Source organism: Gambusia affinis, linkage group LG08 (assembly GCF_019740435.1).
Source record: "Gambusia affinis linkage group LG08, SWU_Gaff_1.0, whole genome shotgun sequence".
Lineage (NCBI taxonomy): Eukaryota > Metazoa > Chordata > Actinopteri > Cyprinodontiformes > Poeciliidae > Gambusia > Gambusia affinis.
In genome coordinates, this window is record NC_057875.1 from 1,295,342 (window position 1) to 1,317,569 (window position 22,228).

The 22,228-nt window shown below is 38.9% G+C and overlaps 3 protein-coding genes across 6 annotated transcripts in view; 1 reads left to right on the plus strand and 2 right to left on the minus strand.

Moving 5' to 3' along the window:
* bicd1a (bicaudal D homolog 1a) overlaps positions 1-3,173 on the minus strand; it is a 30,443-nt gene extending 27,270 nt beyond the window's left edge. For 2 of the 3 annotated variants that reach the window (XM_044124747.1, XM_044124745.1), the window contains exon 1: positions 2,084-3,171. In XM_044124747.1, coding sequence (XP_043980682.1) covers positions 2,084-2,299 — 216 coding nt within the window. In that variant the 5' untranslated portion in view covers positions 2,300-3,171. Of the gene's footprint in view, positions 1-2,083 lie in introns of all 3 variants that reach the window. The other variant, XM_044124744.1, reaches the window with a different exon arrangement.
* Positions 3,174-4,245: 1,072 nt separating this feature from the next.
* Positions 4,246-8,644, minus strand: LOC122835449 (intestine-specific homeobox-like). Its single transcript, XM_044124522.1, has 6 exons — positions 8,568-8,644; positions 6,692-7,115; positions 6,547-6,600; positions 6,309-6,457; positions 4,735-4,848; positions 4,246-4,656 (listed from the first exon to the last, which is right to left on the minus strand). Exons 2-6 carry the CDS (start codon positions 6,918-6,920, stop codon positions 4,510-4,512), a joined length of 693 nt encoding a protein of 230 aa, XP_043980457.1. The 5' UTR covers positions 6,921-7,115; positions 8,568-8,644; the 3' UTR covers positions 4,246-4,509.
* A 2,334-nt stretch (positions 8,645-10,978) lies between these two features.
* On the plus strand, positions 10,979-20,377 carry slc23a4 (solute carrier family 23 member 4). 2 transcript variants are annotated; one of them, XM_044124274.1, is made up of 12 exons: positions 10,979-11,111; positions 11,534-11,668; positions 12,405-12,562; positions 14,135-14,294; positions 15,406-15,587; positions 15,839-15,959; positions 16,045-16,201; positions 17,754-18,007; positions 18,080-18,244; positions 18,330-18,438; positions 18,504-18,599; positions 18,819-20,377. In XM_044124274.1, exons 1-12 carry the CDS (start codon positions 11,064-11,066, stop codon positions 19,055-19,057), a joined length of 1,824 nt encoding a protein of 607 aa, XP_043980209.1. In that variant the 5' UTR covers positions 10,979-11,063; the 3' UTR covers positions 19,058-20,377. The 2 variants fall into 2 exon arrangements, with proteins under 2 accessions (XP_043980209.1, XP_043980210.1); XM_044124275.1 differs by lacking the exon at positions 18,504-18,599 and having other exon boundaries at positions 18,819-20,365.
* Positions 20,378-22,228: the final 1,851 nt, after the last annotated feature.

Here is a 22,228-nt window from a genome sequence, read left to right on the forward strand (position 1 = left end):
ATATTCACGCTCTTATTTTGAAGAGAGTGAAGTTTGTTTACGCAGCAGCTCCATTTCCTCTCTCTCTGTCTCTCTCTCTCTTTTTCTCTCTCTCTCTTTCCCCGATAACTTTAATAAAAGCAAGAAATATACATTAACAAAATAAGGCAGGACGGTAGAGAGCATAAACATAAATACAATATCTAAAGGTTTTATAGCATTGAATAATAATGTCAAAATTAAATTGGTGCTGGAGGCCTGTGGTGTTTTCCTGTATTTTTCATAAAAAACAGAAACATTTTTTGAGATGAAGGAAAAATCCAGAAGCTTTCTTCCAGCCAGCTGACGCCACACAGCAACAAGTGAGGGAGGGGGGAATGATATGATACTCTACAGAAAGCGATGGCTGATCTTATCATAGCGTTTCACTAAATGAACTTTCTGCTGGTAACCAGGCCACACTGATCTCCAACACCTTTCAACTTTCTGTCAGCCAGCCAACAATAATCCAAAATGATGAGATATTAGCCAGACGGTGCGTCAGGTTGTCTCCTCACCTTAACTTTACGATCATGAATGTACATAGGATGACATCTGCATGATGTAACCTGCTAAGTGCTGCCCGAAATGCTGCACAGGCTGAGCAAAAGATGCCATCATGATTTTTTAATGCAGAGAGGCAGCTGTGCAAGAATGTCACACAGAAAAAGCTCAGAGATACATATTTAATGTCTTCATCCTTCAGTGCTCAGCATGAAACCTTAAAGGAGAACCGTCTGGGACAAATAAACATGTCTACTAATCACCTGCTCTCTGTCGTCTTAGTCCAAGTAAAAAAGCAAAGGTAAAAAAAAAAAGAAGAAATAATTAAAATTTGACTGAAAGAAGAAAATTATTGTGATGTATGAAGAAAATATACAAATTTGATTTTATTTTTAAATATTAAGGACAACAAAAGGTCCAAGAAGGTTCAAATCCCAGACGAGCCCCCAATTATTACAACCTGGCTAAGTTTTAAGATCAAAACTGTTTTGATTTTTAATCTTTCCTAAACTAAAGGTTAGATTAAAATGTCTTATTTTATCATCATATCATATGAACCAGTCTCAGCCCAATGCTCATAAGAACAGTTGTAAAGGGCATAATGGACAAACACTGCTGTGATGACATGTCAGAAAGAGCAGAAGCTTCTTAAAGAGACAGAGGCCCAATTTCAAGGCATTAAATTGCAAAGTGAAGTTATGTTTCATACACAGCATTTTTATAATAAATTACCTGATTGTGTTATAAAATGCCTGGAAAACAAATAATACTGGCCCTTTAAGACGCAGATGCTATAATGAGCAAAACGGGATGCGGTGAGGATAACTAACACTGTACAGATGGTGGCAGCATCATGCTGTGGACATGGAAGCTGGTTAAACATGGTGGTCAGTAGATGTTCAGATCTGGAGGAGACAAACAGGCAGAAGGTTTTTCTGCAAAGTTCAACTGAACAGAAATGCTTCGTCTCGCCTTATTGGCTCTCCATAACCTTGAGCTCAATCCTGTTAGCATCAGAGTCTCATTGCTGCACAGATCCATGATGCAAGTGGACCAAATGTATAATCAGTCCAACAGAACTTCTTTAGCCACTTTGGCTCAAGGGTGAAAGATTCTGACATATTGGATTTTACATGTTCTTATGTTGTTGTTTTTTTCCATAAAACCTCATCCAACAGTTTAATAAGTGTGTTGAATGTGAAATTAATTTAAAAGTGTAGATATTAAGATGAGAGATCCCAGCAGAGGTTCCAGATTCCTACAGGATGTTTTATTTATTGGGAGTTTGGGTTTGGACTAGGCCTGCAGGCTTCAGACTGTGCAGCTTATAAACTATCAGCTTCCAATATTTTTATTTTATTTTATTTTTTAAATCTCTGTTCAGTTTGAAGGATTTCCAGTTTCCAGTCAAAGATTAGATCAGATTAGATAACCAGCCCAATTATTTTTCCCTTCCCGGAAGGCAGACCCTCCCAGATGATTCGCTCTCAAGTTTACCAGCAGCTGACCGCACTGCGCTCCCGTCCCCGCGGGTCCAAACGCTCCCGCTCCGGAGCCTTACCTCCTGTAGCTGCTCCAGCTCCTTCCGGAGGGTCTCCTGGTCGGTTTCCAGCTCTGCATATTTCTGCTTCAGCGCCTGGTTCTCCTCCAGGACGGCCAACCCGCACTCCGCAGCCCGGATCTTCTCCCGGTTGGCTTCGGCCAGCTCCTGCGTGAGCCTCTCCACCTCGGCCTGATACTGATCCACCGATTCCCCGCATCCTCCACCGGCGGCCATCGCCCTCTTTCCGCAGTGTGTTTTTCTGCCCCCCACCCCCTTGCAGGTCTGATCCAGCGCCGTGTCGGATGGAGGCAGAGCCAGAGAGGCGGGCGGAGGCTGGAGGATGCTGCTGAGTGTCCGCCCTCCTCTTCCTCCTCTTCCTCCTCCTCCTCTTCCTCTGAGAGGAAGCAGAGGACAGGAAATAAACGGGAAGGAAGTCACAACATGTTAGCTGCTCTATATAGTATCAAAAATGAATAACTAATGAAACCTTCGTAAAACAAGGTCAGTGTTGATGTCACTCAATTAAACGGAAGGTGTCATTTTTGCCTATTCATGGGTTGAAGGGCGCCACCTTTTGGTCACTTTAAGACATAACATACTGTGTCTGGCAGCCCTAAAGTATTCACACCCCTTGTCCACAAAGTTACTCATTGATTAACTTTGTGGAGTTAATCAATGACAGTCAGTGACAGTTGAAATGAAAAATTATGACGAATCTCAGTTAATAACAGGTTATATTTTCTCACAAGCCAGTTTGGTTTAAATTCAGCAGCTTTTCCGATAATAAATGAACTCATCATGTAAAAACTGCTTGTTTTTCTTCAATATTTGATGATCAGAGAAAATAAAACATTTTTACATCACTGTTATTTATAATTAAACTCATTCTGTTAAGTTGATCCCATTCATGTTCTTATTGATAAATTCATGTTATTTTTTGTTTGTTTATTCTTTTTGTCTTATTCTTTAACTCTTATTTTTTTAACTCTATTCAGTAACATCTGTCTCTCACTGGCCATCAGATTGCTCAACAATCCCATCACTAAAACTGTCTAAAACTGCTTGGAAATACTAAGTTAAACTAAAACACTGTTTCTGTGCTCCGGTGGCCAAACGATGACATTTCACTTCCTATTATGTTTCTTTGTGCAATGACAATAAAATAAGTCTAAGTAAAGTCTAACTCTTCATGTGTAACTTGTATTTTTTAAAACTATAAAATAGCTATTCTGGGAGGAATACAAAACTAGATTTTTGTCCCGAAAACATATTTTGGGTTTGGTGTATTTGAGGACTTTTTTTCTATTTTTTTGTATTTTCTTCAGTTCAGGTGAAAAGTTTCTGCTGCCCAAATCGATGTTTTTCACTCTGGTGTTAAAGTAATTTACAGTAAATAATAAAAAAGAAAACAGGAGTGGCACTGTAAAAAATTGCAAAGTCAGATAAAATCTGAGAAACTAGAAAATAATTTCTACAGCTACATGTTTTATTTTTGCTTTAAAACAATCAAAGCATTTGATGTCTGACAATTATCACTGATTAATCTAAAAGCCCTCAGTGTGATAATTTGCAGTTATACAACAGTGGTCAAGGTTTTTGTGCTGCTCCCTGCCAACTATTTCTATCCTGTTTAATCCTGAGAAGCCGTAATAAATTTCTCACTCAGGCAGTAAACTAAAGATACGGCCGGGGTGAAAAGTTGAGCCGTTGTCATAAACCTGTAAACAGGTTGCTGAATTGATCTGCAAGGTGGTGTTTTCATATCTTTCTGAGGACTTGTAATTATTTGCATAAAACAGAATTAAGAACTGTTTACATCATTGAACAAGCAGAAACTTTTTTTAAGCTTGACTTTCTAAAACAAAGTGGCATTTGTAGAAGATACGCTGTGAAGAAGCAGAAGTTTTCCAGCATTAAGATGTGAGCTCCTAGTTGTAAAGATATTCCACTAGGTGATATTTTTGCCTTTGGACTGATTTGACAAGCCCTGCAAATCACTGAGCTGACCTGTGAATAACCTCGACTTACAAGTCCAAATTAAGATAAGGAGAGGTTGTCAGAAAGTCAAACAGATGAACTTTACATGACATGGGCTTATCTTATCTTTCACAAGGATGTGTGGTGTCATGAAAAAGGCTAAATGCCATCCTCCATAACAACACTGCGGTTTCTGGTGAGACATGTAGAGCAGAGCTGCTTTCAAAGCTCAATCTGTACACAGATTTACCTGCAAAATTTAAAGAAAATGCAAAAATCATTTCAGAAATTTGGTTTATTGGAAAATGCTAAACATTTTTAGTTGCATGCGCAGCACACAGTGTGAAATATTCTGAGAATTAAGGTTGAATTTCACAGAACCTGGTTCAAAACTCCACAATTAGTTTTTTACATTTTATATAAAAAAGATTTTTTAAACTGTGAGCGTTGTGAGATGATGAGAGGGGCTATCGCTCCGTCCCGTACAGGTCGGAGCAGAGAGTCCTGTGACTGTGGCAGTGTGTGCTGCCTTGTGTTGGAGTGGATCTGAAAAACAGCCTGGATGGTTCGGGCGTCCAGCAGGTCAGCCAGCGCAGCGGGTCAAGAGGCGGCTCCTGGAAGAGACAAAATGAAATCCCAGTGATTTTACAACCTGAAAACTACGGTACCTGCCTGATGATGAGTCTCAGTACCTCAAAATAAACCAGAGGATGAGTGGCTGAACAAATCCGCCGGCTGGTCATCACCTCGATTTCCTTCAGTGTTTCTGACTTTCTCCACTTTGCTCTGCGGTTCTGGAACCAAATCTGAAGCACAATAAAATTCATTTTTATTGGGACATGAAATCTGCAAAACGATGTGACGAAGGTGTAACCAAAGGCATTAAAGGGAGAAGAGTTTAAGAGACGCTGAAATGCCTCCGTCAAGGTCAGCAAGCCGTTTACGACCGTTTCAGTGAAATTAGCAGCAATAAAAAAATTTTATTTTGTTTTTATCCCACGTTACCATAACATGAATTATTCAACAATTACTACAATGTTACTTCAGTTAAGCAATCTGTAATATTACTTGGTTTTACAAGCATTTTGGCTGAACGTACGCTTGATTAACAGTGTTGGGCATATTTGTGCTAGTGCGCTAAAAGCAGAGCTAATTTTAGCTTAGCGCTTTAACACTTTTGCTAACTATGAAAACATTTAACATACTTAGATTTCCCAAAATTACATTTTCTGGATAAATTCGAAAGCACAACTTTACTGTTTCAGAAACTTTCAGTTGAATAAATTTAGACATCTGTGAAGAAGTTTTGGTTATCGATTAAGAATTTTTTTCAAATAATTAGCCATTTATATTCATGCTCTTATTTTGAAGAGGGTGAAGATTACTTACACAGCAGCTTCCTTTCCATCTTTTTAAACCCCATTAACTTTATTTCAAACAAGAAACTTACAGGAACAAAATAAAATACAGACAATACAGAACAATTAGCAAGAATGTATTTTTGCTACATTTCATCCACCGAAGCCTGAATGTTGTTAGCACCAAACTGACCACGCCTCAATGCCTTGAAGGATGTTTATCACCTTTTTTTTATAATTATTATTTCACAAAATATCTTTTAAACGCATAAATTATTTTTGTGTTTTTAAATGTGAATTTTATTTTGCATCCTTGCTATTTTGAACAACATTTTAAAGACGCAGCTCAAACAAAAATGTCTCATAATTTTATGAGACATTTTTATCTCATGAACAAAAATGAGTGAATGGAGAAATGGAGAAAAGAGCTGCATCCTTTCTCCATTCAGAAAGGAGAAATACAAGAAAGTATAATATTTTACACAGAATTTAGCACAGCTAACCTTTCGGTTAGCGGTGTGTCCAACTCTGCTGACTAGTTTTCTTAACATACTTTGGGAATAAATTACTATTTACAAAACATTTATGCGCTAATTATTTTTGCTTACATCCAATGCAAACATTTAAAATTAAAAAATTATTCTTAACTTGATTATTTAATTTATTTCTTATTTCTAAGTGATATTGGCTACATTTGATCAGGAAATAAAGGCATATTATTATTAAATCAAACAATAACAAATATTTTTAAATTGAGAAATATGGGATTAATTAAAAGGTTATTTTCTACAGGTTAATCTGATAAATGGAAAGAACATTATAATTTATTAAATATGACCGTTTACATACAGATATCACTATTTGGACTTGTTTTGGTCATGAAGCAGCCCCGTCAGCAGGTGTTGTACCTGTATCCGTCCCTCCGTCAGCTGCAGCCGGCCGGCCAGCTCGTCTCTGCTGTTGACGTCTGGATAGTGAGTCTGCTGGAAAACCGCCTCCAGCTCCTGAACCTGGAACGGCGTGAAGGTCACTCTGGTTTGCCTTTTCCTCTTCTGACCTGCAGGTGAGCAATTTCTTAAAATCTCTTTGCTTGTAAAATAATTTACGGCGGTGGCTCTGTGACCCAGACAGTTAATAAATACTCACCTTTGGTTTCTGTGGCAGATTTTGGAGATTCTTCATGATTTTTCTGTGAGGAATCTATGAACAGTGACAGGCTTTAATGGGAAAACTTATTTTCTGGTTACATTTTTAATCAAACTGTTAATGAATGGTAGATTTAAAACCTTACCTGTGTAAGACAACTGGTTATGAACCTCAGTGTTTTCTTTAATAACAGAGCAGCTTCGATAAACTCTTCCCTCTTTTCTGAACGGTCTTCTTAGTATTTCTTCAATTGAATGAGAAATGTGTTTGTGCTGCCGTGATTCCTTCTCTTCATCCACACAGAATTGTTTTTCTCGCTCTCCTTTTGTCCACATATCCAACAGTTTATCTCCCATCACCAGCAGGCTTGTCATTATAGGTACAAACTGATCCGAAATCTTCTCAGTGTCTCCAGTCTCAGGAGCTGTGAAGGTAAACAGATTGTGTTTGCTCAGTCAGAGGAAGACGATGTGGTTTCCTCCCTCCACTGGCAGTCCGTGTTTGACCTGCATCACATGGTCAGCTTGGAGGTGGAGCATCAGTGCACAACAGAATATTTCCAGGAAACCCTTAAAAATCAGCATGTACCAATTAGTGACAGAACTGGTATAGAGTTGATGTCAAAGCAGAGGAATCAGAACTTCTTACTTTGCAGAACAAACTGCAGAAAAATCATGTACAAGCTACACATCTGGTCTGAAACCTGGATAACATTCAACTATTAAACACGTTTTCTTCTCTCTCTTATCACCTGGTTTACTGCACAGGTAATGTTTATCACCCTGGCCTGATGCACATTCTGTTCTCCTCTTCCATTCAGAAACTCGGGAGAATCTCACCACGTTAAAAAAAGACCAGATTGAGGAATTTGTCTCCCTCTAGCGGCCTGCGCCGGCAGCTCCTCTCAACTTTTCCATACAGATTCAGTTTATCCAAGAAGCAGCAAGACTTTTCCAAAACGGATCTTCTGTTCCAAAGCATCATTCTAAATGTGTTTTATAACTAGTAATACAATCAGTTTCCATAATGACACAGATAACACACAGCTCTGCATGATATCACCAGGTAACTCTGAACCACTGATTACTGCAACAGTGTCTTCACAGGTCTGACGAAAAAAATAAAAACAAACAAAACAGTTGTATCAACCTTGCAACCTTTCTAGTTCTGGTCCGATTCCCAGAATCAGAACCAAACATGGGGAAATAATTTATGCTCCTCTAATCTGGAATAAACTTCAAGAAAACAACAAATCTGCTGGAACACTGAGCTCCTTTAAACTAAAGGCTGCTTTACTGCCTTTGATTAATAATCCCTGGAATTTATTGATCTAATATTATAACTTGTCACCCCTGTCTGCCAGTGCAGTGCATCTTTTTTTGTTTTGTTTTTCATAATTTAAAACATGTTGAATTTTCCTGTTGCTGAAATGAGCCAAACAAATAAACCTGGCTTACTCTTTTACATGTTTTCTGGTGTTAGCTCCATATTGCTGTCTGTCTGCTTATAATTATCTTGTGAATAGTTGATGACTGCAAATTTAGGAATCTAAATAATTATTAATTAAACAGCTAAACTCTGATTACTCTCAACAGAAAGGCTGTTTGTTGGCCTAAGAACGTGATTCATGTCTGCATGCAGACTGGAGAGTCACGAGCAGCAAGAAAAACACAACAGAAGACAACAATATAATCTGCACGAATGATGTAATCAGCATTAACAGCAGGTTTAAATTTAACTAAAGAGTTAAAGCAACAAATTGGTCAAGAAATTCTATTAGTCAGTTTATGATATGGAGATTTATTTATGATCCTATAAAATGTTTTTATCAGTCTCCTGTGGGTCTGACTGGGACCTGAACACTTCCTGCTTTGTTTCTGAGTTCAGCTGATTTAACTCTTCGCCGTTTCAGCGTTAAATCCTTAAAAGAGCCTAAAAGCAGGAGATTCCTTGAGGAGACAGAAGTAAAAGCGGCGGCCGGGTCTGTGATCGCTCAGCCCGTCACGCCCTCCGCCTCTCACCGGTTGGAAATGACTCAGCTGTTTGAGGCGGATTCATAAACCAAATGGATTTTTACAGAGGTCGTCACAAGATCCCAAAACAATAGCTGTAGATCGGCAGGACGGGAAGTAACAAGGGACATTTCCCAACGAGACAATAAAGGAGAAATGACCTCAACCGGAGAATTTCATTTCGTGATAATGACATGAGATCAGGCTCTGCTTCCTGAAGAGTTTTAACATTTTACAAAATAAGAAGAAATTCTCAACCACAAGCAAAAAATGTATAATATTTTCCATATAATTTTAACTTTTACTTGCAATTTCTCACTGAGAAAATGTTTTATTTTTCACACTTGAATGTTCAACTTTTCTTCATGTAATAGTTTTACAAAGTTTTGTAACGTGCCGTTCATTCAGCGTCGTTATGGAAACGTGTCAAATCCACACTTAATATGAATTCTTTGTTTCCCAACATTCATCCTAAATATTTTAGGACTGAGATTATTAATTACATTAATTGTGATTAGTTAATTATTGAAACAATAATAATAATACAATAATACGTGCTTGAAAGAAATGTAATTTGCTGAAAAAACCAACACCCTCAAAGGAATAATGAAGCCAAAACTGCAAAAAAAAACAAAAAAAAACTGAAAAGAAAAAAAAAAGATTTGCATTAAAGTAATGCAAATAATAATAATAAAAAATATTTTTCTGTAAATCTGTTCCACCCAAAACTCAAGTTGCAGTTTTAACTTTACCTTTAAATATTGTAAAAATAATCTCCTATCAAGCACCTTTTGCTATCCACGTATTAATCTGTTAATCCAGAAAATATTCTCCAGATCAACAAGCAGGAAGGGATTTTCACAGGCTGATGTCAGAAGGATTATTAGCTGCAGATTTTCCTATTTTCTCCAAGAAACTTTATTTAAAATAAGAAACTTTCGGGAACAAAATGAAACACACAGTGGAGAACAAGATAGAAGCATCAATACAATAATATGAAAGGCCATTTTAGATGTTATGTCAAGATTCATTTTGAGCCTGATGGTCGTATTCTGTGAAGGGCAGATGTAATTTGAATGGCTTTAACTTTGTTATCATACTCGTATTGGTGGTGCAGAAATGTCAGAGGGTTAAATGTGACTCCTATACTATATTTAAATTAGTATAAATGTTATGGTTCAGTTCATGTTTTAGAACAAATGTTTCCCGCTGAGTTGATGAAAAGCGTCGCATGCGGACCGCGCCGACCTCTGTTGCTGCTGCAGGTTGTGAGCTGCATGTGATTTCTATTTTCTAAAATCTATTCTGTTCATGTTGTCAACGTTCAGGAGAACTATTGGTGTCGACAATCATGTCCAGACAAAACTATGAGTAGAAACACGCAGATAAAGCTGCATTCTGGCAGCTTTATCTGCTACGTTTTACAACTTCAATGAAACCAAAGAAGAACATTTGTTGTTTTTCACGCCTCTGCTCCGTAAAACTGTATTGTTGAATCATTTGCACCTGTTATTGTAGACTTCAAGTTTGGAGTGAAGCGCTATTTGCTACATACACTCAGTTTATTTCTGTTTTATGCACATAAGTGTCTTCAAGCAGTCAGTCTTATGAGGTGAGAAAAGCATTTTCAGTATTGAAAACTGCAGAGATTTTCATGCCAGAAGTGTGACAGTAACTTTCTTCCTTCTGGACTTTAACTAGGTGGATGTGGGCTGCTATCAACTCTCAATTTACACTAATAATGTAATTGAAGCTAATGGCTAATGGAGAGGTACAGTAACTTGGGAAATGAAGTTATGGCTTACAGCAGCTCATGAATAAGCCTTGTGTTGTGTGATATTTCGACAGCACGTGATAGTCACAAACACAAATATTTGTTAAAATTAGAAGGGAACTGGAGCAGTTTGAGGAAAGCTCACAACCAGCAGATACAAAATGCTAAAGTGTCGAGGTGGCGAAGGGACAGCGAGACAGAGACCCACGTTTGGAGGTTCAACTGCTGGACCCGGCGATGTTTACCTCATGTCTTCTTCCCCCTTTCCTGCCAGCCTAGTTTCATATAAGGGACATTAGAACCTCCTGGAGGGGTACAAAAAAAAACAACTAAAAACAAGATTTACTCAAAGTGGAACAAAGTTAACCACAAAAACAGGAATAACCCTGGAAGGAGGTGAAACAGGAGCCAGGTTGCAGAGGTTCTGGCCTCAAAAGCTTCTTCTTATGAGATTAGGGTTTGTTTTACAGTGAAAAGGACAGAAGATCTCCAGCCTGCCAGAAGCTGGTTGGTCAGCTGCTGCTTCTGTTGTAATTCGGTTCACATGAGCGCTCGGTTGGACCCATTTCAGTCAGCACGAGCTGCAGTCCCATGTCTGAAATTTGCTTTTTCTTAGCAGGCTGTCCTCCCCGCCTCCCGGCCGCTTCCTTTTGTTTGGCTTTCTCTTCTTTCTTTTCAGTTTATTCTCAAACTTCTGGAAACTAAACCTGAGCCAGCAGGTAGAAGTTGACATGGCCTCCGAGAAGGAAAGCAATGGACTCGACAACTATGCCTTTGCGGTGAGTTTAATGCTTTGTTTTTGTTTGATAACTAAAAATGATATTTCTGGAAATCTGGGGAGGAACTTCTTTACTTGTTAGATCTAGTAATAAGATCTAATAAGTGTCTTTTCTACTTAATTAAGCTTTACATGCTGTCAACAGCTGGAACTGAAGAAAATACAAAATTCAATTAGTAAATTACCATTTTTCTGCCTTAAAGATGGAAGTAAAACCCAAAGTACTTTTTTCCCCTCATTGAATCTGCAGGACCCAAGTTCTACCGGGTCTTTACTTCACCGCCTCAGGTCTAAACAAAAGAAAAAATGATTTTCTGTCAAAAAGAAGAAACATTTGATTGAAATTTTCTGCAATAATTTATGAAGTTTTGTGTCCAAACCTTCACTTCTGACATCTTCTTGTTTCTGTCTGTCGGACTGAAGCTGGAAGGACGTTTCTGTGATCTACAAGAAAAAGGAGAAGACCTGGACTCGTCTATCGACGAAGACACAAACAAACTGGCTTACTGCGTGACAGATGTCCCGCCCTGGTACCTCTCCATCCTGTTAGGCGCTCAGGTTTGTCAGGAAAAGCTTTGGAAGCCGTCAGTTTCCAGAGTTACATAACAACAGAGAGGCAGGAATTGTTTCAGGCATCAGGTTCTGAGTTTATGTTTCAATACGTTTAAAGCTGCAACTAACAATCATTTTAGTAGAATAATATTCTGATAATAAATTGATTCATCAGATAATTTTTTTTTACCACATTGTGCATATTTTTCATTTAACTGCGTAAGATTTTTTATAGATGCATTGAAAGATGAAAATAATTTTTAAAATGAGAAAATCAACATTTTATTTCATAAAACTCAACAGTAGTGAAGTAAAGGAGGCGTCTGCAGCTAAAAAGACAAAAGTTCAGTTTATCCTGCTGGACTTCAGAACAGTGTGATCTGGTGATTATTTTATGGATCAACTGATCAAAAGTTACTGAATAGGATTTTTTGTTTTACAGAATTTGAACCAGGCGATGCTAAAACTAAAGAAGTTCTGAGTAGTAATTCTTTAATATCTTAAAAACAAAATGTACATATTTTTGCAGTTTATCCTTAATTACTGCTCTGACTGTGTTGTTCTTTCAGCAAATGATCATTTTTATAATCTGTACTCCAGCAAGTTAATTAATTGATATTAAATGAGTTAAATTTCACTAATTGATTCATCATTATTAATTGTTTCAGTACTAAATGAATCCATGCATTAAAAGTTTTATCCTCCATGCTTAATTTTAAATGTCCCTCCTGTGTTCCTGTAGCACTGTTTGACTGCCTTTGGCGGCATCATCGCCATCCCCCTCATCCTGTCGCAGGGTCTGTGTCTGCAGCATGACGGCCTCACACAGAGCTGCCTCATCAGCACCATCTTCTTCGTGTCTGGAGTCTGCACCTTGCTGCAGGTCACCTTTGGCATCAGGTAGGAGCCCCTCTGAGAAGGACGGACTGTTAGCATGTCATCCCTGTGACTGATTTTATCAGTTGTTGTTGATTAAACACAGCAGTTCAACAGGAGAGTGAATCAAAATGGAATTAGCCAATCGTCTCCATTTCAGGTCTGAATCTTTTTCAGATGAAATCTGGAGCATTTGAAGAAGAAAAAAATTTACACTTTATGACTTTTTGTACGTTTTGTCAAGCAGTTTTACCCTTTCAGGAATCACATTTAAAAAAAAAGAAATTATGATTAATTGATTATTGAAATAATTGTTAACTAAAGTAGTCATTGATTATTTAACTCACCAACCATTTTAACACCATAATTCAAAATGTGCATCAAAAAATATTGATGGAAATGTGACGACTGATGAACCTCAGTCAGAACCACACATGGAAGCTAAACTCAGCTAAGGTCAGAGGTCATGATGGCAATAATGGCCTCCATGGGGGAGTTCTAACATGTTCGAACATTTTAGGAAAATATTCTGTGGACATTTCTGGAAGGTGTTGGGTCTGATCATCTGGCACCGCTTCCCACAAACAGAACATCACACCTACAGCCAAACACGGTAGTGGCAGTGTCATGGTGTGGGACTGCTTTGCTGCTTTTATATCTGAACAACTTGCTGTTGTTGCTGGAACCATGAATTCTGCTCTCTTGCATAAAACCCTGAAGCAAAACATCCAGTTATCAGTTTGTTGCCTTAAACTCAAACCCAGCAGAACAAAGGAAACAACCAGTGACCAGCTTCAGGGGGGGATTACACTTCACACATTGTCTGAGTGGTTTAGACGTTTTTTCTTCTAAAACCAGCTGTTTGTATTTCTGAATGTGTTTGATGATCTGAAACATTTCAATGTGCTAGAAAAGCAAGAGCTGGAGAAACGTTTGACCGTTTTCTGCTCCATAAACAGAAGTGAGGGTCAGTTAGTTATGCTGAGTTAAGGTGATATTAAACTTGGTGTAAAAGCTGTTTTTGTCTTTGAAAACCACAGATTTAAAATGTGATTTCAGCTCTGAGCACTGCAGCTCAGCCTTCCTGAATCCTGTCGTCACAGCTGGATTAGTCAAGGAATTTCCATCTCATTATGTTCGGAATCTGGTTTCTGCTAAAACCTGCATTCTCCTGGCTTAGCACCACTGATGCTTTCTTGTCCTTTCCTAAACATTCAGGCATGAGCTGGCAGGAAAACTTCGCCATCAACAAGTTCAAGTTTTTCTTTCCCAAAGCAAATGTCTGCAGCCATTTTCTCCTCCAGTAACTTCCTGCATGATGTTGATTTACATGCTTCACTGGAAAGTCTGATGTGTGTTGCAGATAGTGAGCAGCACAGAGACAATCATTAGAAGCTGATTGCTTTAACCTACTTAACCTCGAGTCTGTGTGTCTAATAGAAGAGTCACTCTCTAGCTTCACATGATCTGAATTAACTGTTCATATCTGCACCAGATGGGATAAATTTCCTGTTTATGAATAAATCTAAATGATCTCAGATTTTAGCAGCATTTTACTTTCCAGCCCATTAAAGACTCGGCCATCTTTGCCTCCAGGCTGCCCATTCTTCAAGGCGGCACGTTCACGCTGCTGGCTCCCTCCATGGCGATGCTGTCCATGCCAGAATTTAGGTGTCCTGCCTGGACCCAAAACGCCAGCTCAGTCAACACTTCGTCCACAGAGTTCATAGAAGTGTGGCAGAGTCGGATGAGAGCTGTAAGTAAACTGTGAGCATTTAACCATTTAAAGCACAGGTTGATCTCCTGATTGATTTCCCTCTGGGATCAACACAGTAATTTTTAACTGAAGTGAATTAAACTAACAGCTGGTCACATGACTCCACCGGGTTCTCCCTCCAAATTTAGCAAACAAAGAAAAACACTTTTTGTTCTGTTCTGAAAGATAAATTGGGTTTAGCACAAGCCATGGCAGCTGTGCACAGAAATGCTCAGAGCTTTAGCAACATGCCTCAGTGACGATGTTGTGATGTCTGGAACTCAAAGATTAACGGCAATATTTGAGTTATTTAGCCTGTCATGAGAAAAAAAGGGAATTAATTTTGAAAAGTCACATTTTTACTGTTATTCATGCATTTCTAAATGTCACAGTTTTCAAACTTTATAGCCCATGTAGCTCCAGTGAGCAAGCTAAATTATTAGTTTGAGATTAAATATTTGTAGCTCCAAACAAATATATTTAGCTTGCTGGCTAATTATTTAGATATCTAAATAATTAGCCAGCAAGCTAAATATGCAGTTTAACCAAAAGATATTTAGTATCTAAATATTCAAGTTGGAACTAATATTTAGCTCCAAACTAAACATGTTTAATTAGCAAGTTAAATATATATTAAAACTTTGACTGTTTTCTTAGTCTCAAGGAATTATAATTTTTCATTAAAATGTTGCAATTATTGTTTTGTTTTTGTTGTTGTAGACTTCAGGCATTGTGATTATTTTATGTATTTTGGGGTTTTAGTTTCATCAATAACCAGCCAATGTGCTCTGAGATAGAAATAAAAACTCTTAAATGATATGGTTTCACTTATAATCGTTTTATATATATTACAGACTAAAGATATCCAAACAAAATGTCTTAAATAACGAGATGTGGAACTGTTGTGTTTCCAGGCTTCTGCTGTTCATTTCAGTTTGAGGTTCACGACACTCCCTCTTGTGGCAGACAAGAGTATTACAAAAACAAAGACGAAAGTGAATTACATATTTAGAATATTTTATTCTTGGAAAATAAAACATCAGATTTTTTCCTCCTTTCTTCAAATTAATTAATGATTGATGCCTAACAGTTGTGATGTTTCTGGCTCTAGCTGCAGGGCTCCATTATTGTGGGCTCCATCTTCCAGGTGTTTGTTGGATTTTCTGGCCTCATCGGTCTCTTCATGCGCTTCATTGGACCTCTCACCATTGCTCCCACTATCGCTCTTATTGGTCTGTCGTTGTTTGATTCAGCTGGGAGCAGCGCTGGAAACCACTGGGGCATCTCTTCAATGTAATTCTTTGGACTATTTTGAATTTTTACACAAGAAAAAAAACACCAAACAGTGTTTATGTCTTTGAGGAAATCTGTGTTTTTTAATCTGGTTCTTTTTCAAATTCAACAAGATTAAAAAATGTCAATGCCTTATCATTAATGACAATCTTTATGCAAAGAAAAACTGTTACAGTTTTCCGTTCAGAATCTGTTTTCTCCATCTTCTGTTCAAATTTTGGACTAATTTTCCTTCTGTCTGCCTCTGACAGGACCACAGCCCTGATCATCCTGTTTTCGCAGTACCTCCGTCACATAGCCATGCCCTTTCCTGCATACAGCAAGGATAAAAAGCTTCACACTTCTCCAGTTTATATCTTTCAAATTCTCCCTGTATGTAACTGAAGAAGTGATTTATGTTTTATAAATAGAGTAAAATGTGATTGTTTTTGTTGTTGTTGCCCGTTTCAATCCTCAGGTCTTGTTGGGAATCACAGTTTCTTGGCTTATTTGTTACATCTTGACGACCTATAACGTCCTTCCTGCTGAACCAGGGCAGTACGGTTACCTCGCACGCACAGACCTAAAAGGAGAAGTAATCAGCCAAGCTCCCTGGTTTACCTTCCCATACCCAGGTCAGATGCTGCAGTATCAGACATTAAGATTATCTCTGATTTTTTCAGTCTCAATATATCATGGAAAATTGTCTCTTTAAAGCCAGAGGACATTTGTGCGACTGTAAAAAAAAAAATAATAAATTGAGGCCTGTACATCATTTCACATTTTTTTCACAAAATAATGCAACATTTATATTATGCAATTTATGTAAAAACTAACAAATCTGTTAGAGGATGTAATGCAAATATGAAAAAGCTGCAACAGCCTGGTTGCATTTCCCGAAACACATTTTTTACTTTCAGGCTATTTTAAAAAGATATTTTTAACTTTAACTTATTGGCTTCCGTTTGTTGACTAGAGTCAAAAATTAACAGCAATTATCTGGATTTTTAGCGTAGATAACATGAAAACGGGGTTCATTTTCACCATATTATTCATTCATTTATAAATGTCACAGTTTAAAACCATAATATGGTTTAACATATTATGTTAAATCTGCAAAATAAATATTTAGCTCAGAGTTAAATATTTAGCTAACATGCCGGAAGTGGACAGCTAAAAACAAAAGCTGGGTCTCACGATCCTCCACGTAAACTCCTGAGAATTAGACTGCATTGCTGCATCACTGTGGCTGTACATCCTCTGCTAAACGTCTGTCCTGCTGTTAAAACGGCTCATCCGATGTTTCCAGCTGAAACTGCGCATGTCGAGGCGACGGGAAAGGAAACAATGAAGAGCTGAGCGGCGGAGTTATAACCGTCATCAAGACCCGGCTTTTATTTGGGTAGTCAGCTTCCGCCTAGTAAATTTACATGTTGGCTAAATATTTAATTTGAAGTTAAATATTTACGTCGTAAACTAAACATCTGGCTTCAAACTAAATATTTAGCTTGAAACTGTAATATTTATGAATAAATGAGTAACATGGTGAAAATATGACTTTCAGGCATCAACAATCTTCTGTCAGGACTAAGAAGTTTGGCTGCAGTACTGAAGCCTTGAACTTCAAACAAAACACTCAGGCACAGATTGAATCTCCTAAAACCTTCTGGCAGAATCGTGCCTGGATGAAACCTGATTTGAACTTTGGGCCATAATTCCATTAGATAACAGTTTTATAAAATAAATGTACAAACTCTGAGTTGTAGGTCAGTTTATAAGGAAATATGAAGATGGCAGCACAATAATCTGGGGTTGTTTCTCTTCAGATGGAGAAAACATGATCAATCTTCATGTTTTCTCTTTCTCGGTGGAAATTACAGTTTTGAATAGGCCTAGTCAAAGTTCGCTATCAGATGTGAGAGAAAATCTCAGGAGTCACCTGAAGAAGAGACTAAATATTAAAAATTGATTTAAAAAGATGTCCAAATTTATATAATGTTCAGTATAATGTTGAGATCCAACAAAGTAAAGGCTATTAAAAACTCTTCATAAAACAGGGAAGCTTTTGTTAAAGGTGCTAGTTTAATGTTTAAGTCTCCAGATAATCAAACGGAATATATTTAAGATGTTTATGTGATTATTTACTCAGCCTGATTTTCTCTCTCATTCTGTTTAAACCAAACCCAGGGCAGTGGGGGAAGCCCACAGTGAGCCTGGCCGGCGTGGTGGGGATCCTGGCCGGCGTCATCTCCTCCATGATCGAGTCTGTTGGGGATTATCACGCATGCGCAAGACTATCCGGAGCGCCGCCGCCACCGAGGCACGCCATCAACCGCGGCATAGGCATCGAGGGAATCGGCTGCCTGCTGGCTGGAGCGTGGGGAACCGGAAACGGAACCACTTCCTACAGCGAGAACGTCGGCGCGCTCGGTATCACCAAGGTAACAGCCTTCTCCATGTGATCGCATCAGACTGAAAGAGCAACACTTCAGCAGGATCTCCTGACTCTGCAGGTCGGGAGCCGCGTGGTCATAGTGGCCAGCGGGGTGCTCATGGTTGCCATGGGGATACTTGGTAAAATGGGTGCTGTATTTGCAACCATCCCCTCTCCGGTGATTGGAGGCATGTTCATGGTCATGTTTGGTGTCATCTGTGCAGCAGGAGTCTCTAATTTACAGGTAAACACCTTAAGCTAAAACAGGAAAGTTCCCTGAAAGATTTCCGATCCTGTTCCGACTGGAAGATTTCTGCTCATATTTTCAGTATGCAGACATGAATTCATCCAGAAATATCTTCATTTTTGGCTTCTCCATGTTCTCTGGTTTGGTCATTCCCAACTGGATATTAAAGAATCCCAAAGCTATTGCTACAGGTACATAATCAGTTTGTGTTACTTTGTTAATGAACTTTTAAAAAGCATCAGTCCGTCGTCTCCAGGTGTGGTAGAGTTCGACCAGATGCTGCAGGTTCTTCTGACAACCAGCATGTTTGTTGGCGGTTTCTTCGGCTTCGTGTTGGACAACACCGTCCCAGGTGCTCTCACACATCAACACAACCTCACTGACAACCTCAGGGCACAGGGCGTTCTGCCCAGGGCTGCACAGCATGGGATGGCAGTGGGGGCCACAAGGCCAACAATAACAGTATTTTGAGTAACAAAAGCATTTTCATAAGAAGATGTTGTTGTTGTAAATGAAATGGCTCTTCCTGTGTTTGTAGAAATGTTGACTGTGTTTTCTTTGTTTCCTGCAGGATCGAAGCAGGAGCGCGGCATCCTGGCCTGGAACAAAGCTCATGAAGACGATTCCTGTGAAACTCTGGAGACCGGAGAGGTTTACAACCTCCCATTTGGCCTGACCTCCTACCTGTCCTCGTTCTCCTGGCTGCGCTACGTCCCGTTCTGCCCGCCGGGCCTGTCCAGCTCCCTGGATCCCAAGCAGCCGCTGGGAACTCCGGACCCGGGCCAGATCATGATCGGAGTTGGGTTGTGAGCCACGGTTTCATGTCACGGTGCCTTCATTTTCCAAACACACCCCCACCAGAGGCAGCTCAGGTTCCGTAACATCTCAGACACAGTGTACTGTAGCAAGTGTTTGGATCTTATTACATAATAATTCATCTTTCATTTCACAGCATGTTTGGACTGCTACATTGATTTTTAAATGAGATCAAGTGGGAAATTCAGAGAAGGACATGAAGAAGTAAAAAAAGTAATTTCTGCCATTTCTTAGAAATAAAAAGGCGGCTGCAGCGCTAAGATACTTTGACTGGACAAAGTTTAGAAACTTGCAACAGCAGGCGAATGCGAATCCATATCCGACTTTTTCACATCAGGATGTGGAGTCGGACCAGGAGTCATTATTATCATTTTCAGCCATTATTGACATCCAGATTTACTGTCTGGCTTCTTCTGCTGCTGCATTATGAGACACGTCTCACATCAACGACGGAAAAGTTGGATAAAATGTGAGGTGAGTCTTCAGACAGCAGACTGAAAATATCTGATACCATTTAGTACCAAGATTGGAAATGGGAAGTTCAGACTAGAGTACAAAAAATAAAATAAAATAAAATAAAATAAAATAAAATAAAATAAAATAAAATAAAATAAAATAAAATAAAATAAAATAAAATAAATAAATCAATCTGATTTGGGTCGTGTTTGCCTGCTGTTTGTGATGAACCTCCAGGATTCAAAGTCCTGATGTTTTGAATCTGTTTAATTTCATGCAGGCTACAAAGCAAAAACTGAATTTAAATAATTTTTTGGCAGGTTTTGTAAAACTGTAAATGTAACTTTCTGCTCTTCACCGTTTCCCAGTGAACAGTAACTTAAATTGGTGAAAGAGGAGTGAAACATGTCTGCTGCTGCTGGATACATTTTTTATAAAGATATTTAATGCAGTGGTGCTTTGCTTTGAAATCCAAGATGATTTCTTATTTACAGTGGATCCTTAATGACAAGAGATTAAAATTAATCCAACATAGACACTAATATTAAAGTATCCAGATATTTTTCACTCATATTTGTATTTCATTTTCACTGTGTTTTGTTGTGACTCATTTAAAGTTGTTCTGTTTTCCATCTCAGATATCAGTTACATGCAGGTGCTAGTAAATCAAATATCTGATGTAAATATGATGTAAATATGGGATTTCACAGTTCGATCGTCTTTTGCTGAGAATATTTCAGTGATTTCTTCATTTTGATTTCCGTTCAGTTCATTTCTGATTCTCATTTCTTTCAGTTGCAACATCTAATATTGAATTTTTAAAGTGATGGACATTAAACTTAAATATTGAACCCAAAACGTGGATCGGCTCTCAGTTTGTCGGTGCCAGGTCTCTTTTTATTTTGTATAAACCAACCAAAGACACATTCCTCTTTGGTGAACAGAAGCAGCGCTGATCATCTTCTGGGTTGTGTAAACAAAAGTCATCAAGATTCGCTCAGAATCCTCCTGATCCAGCGAAGCGCTGTGCTCCGACAGCTCAGCTACGAGCCCAAACACTTCCTGTTAGCTTCTTGGGAAGATTTCCTCACAGATGAAGTTCAGATTTCTGGTCTGACGGAGCGAAGAAAGTTCAGCGTCGTCGACAGGAAACTCCCCACTGCGCTCAAAACGAACGGCGGCCATCAGGATCTGATACACAGAGAGAGAAGAATGACTAAAGATGCAACAAATGCACATTCAAAGATACTTCTGGGTCACATTTATTTTATTCACCTCATATAACTAATGGACTTCATTCATGGTTTTGTAGAACGTTGGATTTCCAGCTGCTGAAGATCCTCTTTTCACTTTGGCTGCAGCAGGAAACAGGACAAATTTAAAAATATAAAAATATAAAAACGGACTCAAGAGTGATTTCAATTAGCTTAGTTTCACTATCAACTTTACTTCTATATGCACATGTTAATGCTGTAAACTCTCAGAGGCGGGTAAATCTTTGTGTTAAATGAAAAAACAACTTCATCTTTAATAGAGGGTTGCTGCTCTGCTGCACGTCATGAGCTTCAAACTCTGACCTCTGACCTCTGACCTTACAGACAAATTCTGTCTGCAGACACTAAACCTCAAAGGTAGAAAGAGAATCAAAGGAGGAGCAACAGATGGAAAATATTACACAGCCCAAATGATTTCAATATGCAACGTGTGGTTTTAGTTTCCCCAGCTTTACGTTGCAGAATGATCACAGCAGGATGTGTGCAGCAACAGAAACGATTTAAGATTTAATCCTTCAGTTTAAAATAAGAGGAGCCAATCTGCTGCTGTGGCTCTTCACATTTTATAAAGTGCAAAGCAAAGATTCAAAAACAGATCAACGGATTAGATTAAATAATACAGCACAGGATTCAAAACTGATTTTGGAAAGAATCAGTTTGTTTATAATAATCTTAATTAATCTAAGCTCAACAAGAATAAAAAAGAGTGAACAGCATTAATATTTTGATAGTTCACTTCCTCTTCTCAGCAAGTGGGTTTGTGTGTTAGTTAAATATTTAGTTAGAAGCTTTTCTGCGTCGTATCGTGTCGTTGCCGTGGCGTGGCGTGCCGTGGCGTGTCGTGGCGTGTCGTAGCGTGTCGTGGCGCGTCGTGGCGTGTCGTGTCGTGGCGTGTCGTGGCGTGTCGTGGCGTGTCGTGGCGTAATGTGACGTATCGTAACGTATCGTAACGTATCGTAACGTATCGTAACGTATCGTAATGTATCGTGGCGTGTCGTGTCGTGGCGTGAATGTGAACGTGTCGTGGCGATATCGCATGGCGTGGCGATGTCGTGGCGTGTCGTGTCGTGATGTGACGTGTCGTGGCGTGTCGTGGCGATGTCGTGGCGATGTCGTGGCGTGTCGTGATGTGATGTCGTGGCGTGTCGTGTCGTGGCGTGGCGATGTCGTGGCGATCGTCGTGGCGTGTTATGGCAACGTGGCGTGGCGTTTCTGTTTTCATTATTAAACCTTCAGCATTGTTCTTCAAGCTCCTTGTCCAACTTTAAAAAATCACGTAACACGATCCGCTCAGCCTTCCTATTATCATCTCGTCTGAATTAACGGATATGAATCAAAAATGTTAATTTCCACATTCCCAAACTGCCTCTTTCTTTGGGTCAGTGGTAAAAGTTTGAATTTTGGAGTCTGAGCTTGATGCCTGATTCATCAGAAT